The 8,560-nt window shown below is 35.7% G+C and overlaps 1 protein-coding gene across 1 annotated transcript in view; it reads left to right on the plus strand.

Moving 5' to 3' along the window:
- The window catches only part of LOC107677487 (sodium-coupled neutral amino acid transporter 3-like), a 20,451-nt gene extending 12,103 nt beyond the window's left edge, over positions 1-8,348 (plus strand). The window contains exons 6-11 of the mRNA XM_016472407.1: positions 737-816; positions 2,014-2,114; positions 4,101-4,225; positions 4,384-4,528; positions 5,087-5,190; positions 6,379-8,348. Coding sequence (XP_016327893.1) covers positions 737-816; positions 2,014-2,114; positions 4,101-4,225; positions 4,384-4,528; positions 5,087-5,190; positions 6,379-6,483 — 660 coding nt within the window. The 3' untranslated portion in view covers positions 6,484-8,348. The remainder of the gene's footprint in view (positions 1-736; positions 817-2,013; positions 2,115-4,100; positions 4,226-4,383; positions 4,529-5,086; positions 5,191-6,378) is intronic.
- Positions 8,349-8,560: the final 212 nt, after the last annotated feature.

An 8,560-nucleotide genomic window follows, 5' to 3' on the forward strand; every position in this document is an offset into this window, starting at 1 on the left:
CAAAGACAGTTGGACATAGTGGTGTATTAGAGGTAAAAAATGATATAAATACTGTTCGGTTTCTGGCACAAACCGATCGTTTCGTGTCTTAGGACATCAATGTGTCGTCACGAGCCGCAGGGTTTAATTTGGATTTGTCTGTGCATGTTTTTTTACTCTCATAGATTTTGTTACCATTGCCATGCATTATACGACTGATAGACTGCAACGGTTGGAGTTAAAAATCTCAGTTTGTGTTCTACTGAAGAAACAAAGTCACCTACATCTTGGATGCCCTGGGGGTAAGCAGATAAACATCACATTTTCATTTCTGGGTGAACTATCCCTTTAAGTCAGTACAAGCTTTTTAAGATGGGTTACCCAAACACATTAATATTTATTGCGGTCTATAGCCTATATTCCATTATTATTCATGTCTCTAGCATAATCACATCCTCTGCACATACATAAGTGTCAACTCACACATGGCCATGTGCATTTTTCCCCACATATGTCCTTTACTGTCAGAGAGATAAGTGTGAAAGTCTGTAGTCAGCTCAGTCCGTCTCTATGTGCACAGGACTGGCATTTTAAATGAGCCCAGGCCTGAGCTCTGTCCAAGTCTGACTTAATCACAGCTACATTTAGCTCTCTGTAATGTGCTACAGTGTTTAATGGGCTTTAAAGTGTGAGGTTTGGGGTTTATGGTTGCCGCTGTTGTATCCATCGTGACGTGGTCTGGTCTGTGTGCTTTTAGACGGCCTACGCGGTTCCCATCTTGGCGTTCGCGTTCGTGTGCCACCCTGAGGTGCTGCCAATTTACACTGAGCTGCGCAAGTAGGTGGCAAGTTCTTTCGCAGGTCTAGAATCACACATGAGTCACGTTGTGCATATGGATGCTATTACACTGTGTGTGGCTACCCATCTGCTTCACTGTCCAGAGAGCTGTAGTTTAACCATTCTGGAAGTAGCTTATTTGCTCACAGGCATTCAAGGAATATTACGGCTTCAATACAAGTTAAGCCCAACCAACAGTACCTGTGGCATGCTCTTTTTATAATTTTCTTTTAAAATAGCAAATCTGGATTACAGTGAGGCTCTTACAATGAAAGTAAATGGGGGCCGATCTGTAAACATTAAAATACTGACTTTTAAAAATACAGCCACAGAACTTAAGCAATATGCATGTTAGCTTGGTTTTTGTGTAAAAAAACAAAAACTTTCTTACCATTTCTGTTTAAAGTTAAACTATTGTTCAAAAGGTTGGGGTCAGTAAGATTTTTTTTTTTTAATGAATACTTTCAGCAAGGGTTAATTAAATTGATCAAAAGTGACGGTAAAGACTTTTAGGGACTTGTATCACTCTTTTAACAAAAATATTATGCAGCACAACTGTTTTCAACATTAATAATAATAATAAAAAAGTTTCTTGTGCAGCAAATCAGTAATCAATATTTGATCACGGGACAGTCAATATTGGAGTGATGATGCTGAAAATTCAGCTTTGCATCACAGGAATAAATTACATTTTAAAATATATTAAAACCATAAACCGTTATTTTAAATTGTAATATTTCACAATATTATAGTTTTTACTGTATTTTGATCAAATAAATCAGCCTCGGTGAGCATAACTGACTTCTTTCAACAACATTAAAAGCCGTATAGACTCCAAACTTTTGAACAGTAGTGTATTTACAATTTTGCACACCCTAAGAACTTTACACCGCAACCTTCATTTTTGCTTTTATACAAGAAGAAACGAGCAACAAGCTGAAATTAATTTTTTCTGGTAATCAACATTACACCACAAAATGTGGAATATTCCTTTAAGTACATAAAATTGTTCAACATTCTCTTATAAACAGACTTTAAAATGCCAAAATGGGCAATTAGTATAAATATTTCTGCCTTATGACTATATCAGAGATTGTTAGATGAGACTGGAGTGTGTTAAACTGACTGATTTTGTGTTTGAGTGTGCACTTGTCTATCACTATTTTATTGTCCCATCCTTATATTCACTGATTTCAGCCCTACAAAGACGAAGATGCAACACGTCTCCAACATCTCCATTGGAGTCATGTACATCATGTACCTCTTGGCTGCTCTGTTCGGGTATCTGACCTTCATTGGTGAGGCCTATTACCATCACTCCCTTTACTATATTTGCATTCTTTCTTCACGCATACAGTGACAATTTTCTCAACAAAGATAGAACATAAGTACCATGATGACAGGAGTAAGTGACAATAAAAATATTAGTCGGATTGTAGTGGCATTTGTAATATTGACATATTAAGGTGTGGTCAAACTTACCATTGCTTGGCGAAATTTAACAGACAATGACTGAATTTCGCTTATGAAATTTTATCAGGCAACAGTAAATGTGCATGGGAGGTGTCATTATATGTCTTGAGTTGGCTTGCTAAGGCTTAAACTATAGAATCCGTAAGAAAGTGTACAGGATGAGTAATTGTGTTGAAAAATACTTAGATGTAGCAGATAGGAAGGGAACACTATTTTAACCCAGATAGATTATCTAAAAATGCATACAACTGTTTCCAAGTCTTCAAACGTTTCAGGTTTCATTTTGGTCAGGCTCTTGACTACATTGTAGGCCAAAAATAACATTCAGAGTCTGATTTTGGACTAGTTTGGATGGCTAATGCAGAATGAACCAAAGTCTAGGGCAAGACAGAAATGCTGTATGTTACAGAGCAAGAAGCAGCAGGGAATGGTAGTTGCCACAATTGCTGAAGGACATTTTGGTCGTCCAGGACAACTCCTTGCCTTTTTACACATCAGGAGGAGACAGCAGTGTGACTCAGGAGAGAGTGGAGGAGGTTTTGTTGAGGAGAAAGAGGAGGTGAGACCTGTCAGGATGAATGTACTGAGTGGTCACTCAAGTTGAGATGTCAGAGGCCAGCTGAGATCAGTGTGACTGCAGCGGTAAAGAGGCAGAAAATAGTTTTTTTTCCTTCTCTTGTTTTAGATACAAGATTTCAATATTCACTCTCATGTTTCAGAGCTTTTGAAGCATAGGAACAGATTGAGACCCGCTCAGCTGTCAGCATGTGTTTGCTGATGTCACCGATCTAATCATGCTACAACAAATCACTGTTATAGGCGCAAGGTCACGTTGAAGTAGTACTAGCACTCCATCTAGTGGACGTTGTGCATGAATAAAAAAACATTACTGTGTGTGGAATAAGAGTAATCTGATGCAGTAGATCTCAAACTGTGGTCACTGAAAAATCAGTTGCTCAGTTAATTGATTTACATACACTACCCTTGAAATATTTATTATTTGGTCTTAATATTTAAAAAAATAATTAAAAAAAAAAGCATAATTACAATTTACAATAACCATTTTCTATTTTAATATATTTTAAAATATTTTTTTTCCCTGTGATGGCAAAGCTGAATTTTCAGCATCATTACTCCAGTCTTCTGTGTCACATGATCCTTAAGAAATCATTCTAATATGCTGATTTGAAAAATTTGGAACATTTCTTATTATTATCAATGTTAAAAACAGCTGTGCTGTTTAATATTTAATTAATGTATTTAATATTTTATCAAATCTTTTAAGATTCATGATTTAAAAAATCTTACTAACCCCTGTCTTTTGCAAAATATATATATAAAATAGGTATACAGTAAGTGACCAAAAATTCCCTACATTGAATGATTCAGCTGATTTATCAACACATTTGAATGAATTAACTCATTGTGTTAACATTGATTTGTGTTCAAATCTTTCTGTTGTGTCAGTTTAGAAATTGATTCAATTTGGTCCAGCTTCTTAGCTAGTCTATTTAATTTCAGCAAATTAAAAGATTTATTAAAATTAAAATATTAAATATTAAAAGATTTTTTAAAATGAGAGTATTTTCTGGTTTCCCCCAGATTTGGGTTGTTAGGTGCTCCACAATTAAAAAAAAAAAAAAAATCTTTTTTTTTTTTTTTAAATGGTCCACCACTTTAAAAAAGTTTGAGAACTTTACATTTTTTAAAGTTTTTTTTTTTTTTCATTTTTTTTTTTTCATTTTTTAAATTTTACCTTTAAAATGAAATTGAACTTGATATTACATTTAAATGAATATATTTGTGTGTAGATAAGGTGGAAGCTGAGCTGTTGCACACCTACAGTCGAATCGACCCGTATGACACGCTCATCCTGTGCGTTCGTGTGGCTGTGCTGACTGCCGTCACACTCACTGTACCCATCGTGCTGTTTCCTGTGAGTTTTGCACACTCACACACACATTTTAAACCTTTACAATTTTAAATAAACTACATCTTACCAGGTTACAACTTTGTTAGGGGAGTCAGGATCAGATGACAGGCAGTATTTCAGTATCTGATTTCAAAGCTTTGCCTTTTGATGTCTTTTCTCAGGTAAGGAGAGCGATTCAGCAGCTGTTCTTCCCAAATAAAACCTTCTGGTGGCCACGTCACATTGCCATAGCTGTCACCCTCCTCACCCTCATCAACTTACTGGTCATCTTTGCCCCGAACATCCTGGGCATCTTCGGGGTCATCGGTGGGTTTGGTGCTCTCGGCTCTTTAAATGATGTTATTCTAGTCTCTTTGTAGCACTCATTCTCTTCTTCTCTCTTTTGAGGTTTCATTGGTGTGAAAAGAGTGTGAGAGAAGTATACAGTGTCCTTAGGTTTCACCATGTCAACCTCAAGGACCTCACAGTCACTTTTATCTCCACATGCATTAAAGTCTCAGACTATAATACTGTACGAACAGTTCCAGCCGTGCATAAATCCAATGCCAACAACATTATTAATCGCCTTTGGAATGTGTATATAATTATCAGCAAAGTCCTTTTTATTACATTATAGTTTCTCCTGGTCTCACACTTAACTCGACAACACTAATTGTGAGTTTTACCTACCTCAGAGAAGAATAAACACTTTTGTTCTGCAAGTGCCTGACCGCCATGAGAAATCTCTCAATGGCTTATGTAACTTAAATAGCTTTAGCTCAAGATTTTCTGACTCAGTTAAGACTTAGGCTTGAGGCATGATGTTAGTGAAGTATGAAGGTTTAGGTTTACATTACATGTGTACATGTGTTTATTGTTCCGTAGGTGCCACGTCCGCGCCGTGCCTCATCTTTATATTTCCAGCTGTGTTTTATATCCGCATTGTTCCCAAGGAAGAGGAACCCTTGCGCTCAGCGCCGAAAATCCTCGTAAGTACTTGGACATGCTGTATTCGATTCCTTCCCATTCATCCACAGTGGGATCTAGTTTCTTACCTCTTGTAGGAATGTAGATGCTTTGAAAACTTTCACACTGTTAGATTGAGATCCTCTGAAAACGAATCATGCTAAGAGCTTCGGAAATCCCTTGGGTAAATCTTTGGTGTGACCCAAAACTATTGTAAACTAGTAAACTAATTCCCCTTAAGTTACAGCAAACTGCAGGAATCTTGGGCGAAACCTGAACATATAATTGTAGTATATGTGAATCTCATGAAACTTTCAAAACATGTCCAGGATATAATTAACTCTTAGATAAAAAAAACAAAAAAAATTTTTTATATTATTTGTCATTTTAGAGACTTTTTTTTTTCATTGTGGGATTGTTGACATGGCAATTAAGCATATTTTCTCCATCCCTTATTATTGTAATGTATTTTTTTATTATTACAATGGCGTTAAAAACACATTTGTAAAGTATGCAAATATAAAATATTTAATTTAAAATAATAGTCATTCACATGAAAATGTCACAATGCAATAAATAAACAAATACATCTTAATGTTCTGAAAATTGGCTTCATTTTGGTTGCACATTTTATTTCATTTTTTACCCAGACATTTCTTCATAATATGCACCCAATCATATTTTTAGAATACATATTTCATTATGTATTTCATATTTCATGTGCTCAAATGTGCTTAATTTTAATACAAAACATGCTTAAAAGTCATGCACTTGAAAATGGCACAATACAAGAAAGAAAAAAAAAACCTATGTGCTGAAAAAACCCTTAATGTGCTGAAAAGTGTCTTTATTTTGTTTGCAAATTTAATGTAATTTCATTTTGACCCAGACTTTTCTTCATAATATGCACCCGATCATTTTTAATAAATATTTCATTACGTATTTCATGTGCTCAAATGTTTAATTTTAATACAAAATGTGTTTAAATGTGCTTCATTTTAAAATCATGCACATGAGAATGGCACAATGCAAACAAACAAACAAACAAAAAAACGCAATGTTCTGAAAATTGGCCTCATTTTGTTTGCAAATTTCATTTTATTTCATTTTGACCCTTGATAATGTGCACCCAATCATATTTTTTTAGATTACATGTTTCATTAATCACTTTGGCAACATTGTTAATAATCTTGCCTCTCCTTCTTTTATAGGCTGCTTGCTTCGCTTTATTAGGAGTCCTATTTATGATAATGAGCCTGAGCTTCATCATCATTGATTGGACATCAGGGACCAGCAAAGGAAGCAGTGGTCATTAGGCCTCACCCTCTAATCTCTAATGGTTTATGCTTTTTAATATTACTTTCGGGTCAGTAGTTGGGGAGGATGCATAATCTCTCAGTGATCAGTCACAAGAGTAGTACCAGATTCCTAGCTTTAGTTGCATTCAATGCATTATTTAGCCATGTGACCTGCATATGCTGTAAATGGGGTCTTGCCCCATCTCAGGCCGGCATTAAATCCATTAAAGACCATCCGCTCCCAAAAAGGAGTGGTTGGGACATGGAAATAGGGAGAAGATAACCAGAACGAGAAAATCAAAGCCCATGATAGTTAGATTGTGCCATAGCATCAGCACATGCAGTATGCAGGGTTTGCAAACAAAAGGGATTTTGCATTCTAACCAAACAGACTCATCCGCTGGCCCAACCTCCCATCCATCCCTTCATATTATGACCTTTGACCTCTGCCCTTCGGCCACATTCACGAGATTAGAATCACAGTAAGTGCTCAGTTCTTATGGGAGGATTGGTGGCTATTAAAGCGTTTATTTCATCATATCTCATTTTAGATATAGCAATACTCTGTGCAATAGCTGTGAGATACGACACTGAAGGCTGTTGAGAGGCGACACACGACCTCGTCCAGAATCCAGGCTTGATTTGGCCGCAGTCTATTACACAATTTCAAATTTATGCAAACTATTTATAGATGTACCTGTCACATTTTTATATGGATTTATAACGTTTATCCTTTCTACGGTATTTAGAGATAATATATTAGTAGATATATGTGAGCATGAATATATATGATATATATATATATATGAGTATTCCGATTCATCCGGTGTAATCAAGGTTGTCTATCACATCCCTTTACAATATTTGTGACTATTCAGCTAAAATGCCATATTTAGAATATTTAGATTTAAAAAGACAGAATTATTCAAGATGAAAGGCACATTCTTCTTTTTTTAGGAACACTACTGGTTGCAATGGGAAAGCACAGATTGGAAAGCACAGTTAATCATAGGGTCAGTTTGTAATGATCCCATGACTTCTGCTGACAGACTGATTTTGAAACACTCTCTGGATTTATATGCAGAGAAAACCAAAAACACAGATTCACAGGGTCTTCTCCTTAACTGGAGAAACAAATGTGCTGCATTGATGCACATAAATGTTTTAGCTACAGGGCAAAATGGTGTACATGTGGTAACATTGCCCGATGGAAGCTGATCGGTTTTGCTTCTAGATAGGCTTAAAAAAGAGGCTATTAACCCAAGTAGGCGGATGATTTTGGTCATTTGGCGAATATTGAAACTGTAGCACTTTCAGTTGAAGCACAACTTCCGCTCCGTCTCTTGACCCAGTTACGACTTATGACATAATCATAGATTAATATATTTTGTAGACAGACATATGAATAAAAGCCTATGTACTACTAACTGTAAATTGTTTGAAGAAAAAAAAAAAGTAATGTGTGGATGTCTAACATGGTACATGAATATTTTAAACTTTGTAATTGAAACTTGTCATCCTAAAAAACTATAAATCAAGCACTTACTGGCCCATAATGATCTTAGTGGTAACACTGTGGTGTTTTAGTGTGTGAATGTGTGTTCTCTCCTCTTCTCGCTTTGGAGAAAGAATACTTCAGTAAGTGAATGTACTGTAATGGACTATAAGATGTCTAAATGAGATGTGCATTTAAATTGTGGTACTTTTTTATTCATTTTTGTCTGTTTAATTCATGTTTAATGGATAGACCAGCCACACATATAACTAAATCATCATATCGGTGAACCAGTATTTGCATAATTACATATCTCGATATCTTTTTTCAGTGTTTTACATGTCCCTGGTGCTGCATCGAGGGCCTGTCAGACAGTAAAAAGGCACTGTAATATATTCCAAATTACAATCTGTACTTCCTTGTTAAAAAAAAAAAGAAAAAAAACTGAAGTGCATCACTGAAATAACCCAGTGTTCATTTTTTGGTAAAGAAGCGTTTAGTTGTGTGTTCTGGTGATGGTGAGATGTTATTTGTAGTGGTGTAATGCCTCACACACCAATGTGGTTTCTCAAGCACAAAAGTGTCCCATCGTTTTAGCAG

This window comes from Sinocyclocheilus anshuiensis, unplaced genomic scaffold (assembly GCF_001515605.1).
Source record: "Sinocyclocheilus anshuiensis isolate Anshui unplaced genomic scaffold, SAMN03320099.WGS_v1.1 scaffold660, whole genome shotgun sequence".
Classification (NCBI taxonomy): Eukaryota; Metazoa; Chordata; class Actinopteri; order Cypriniformes; family Cyprinidae; genus Sinocyclocheilus; species Sinocyclocheilus anshuiensis.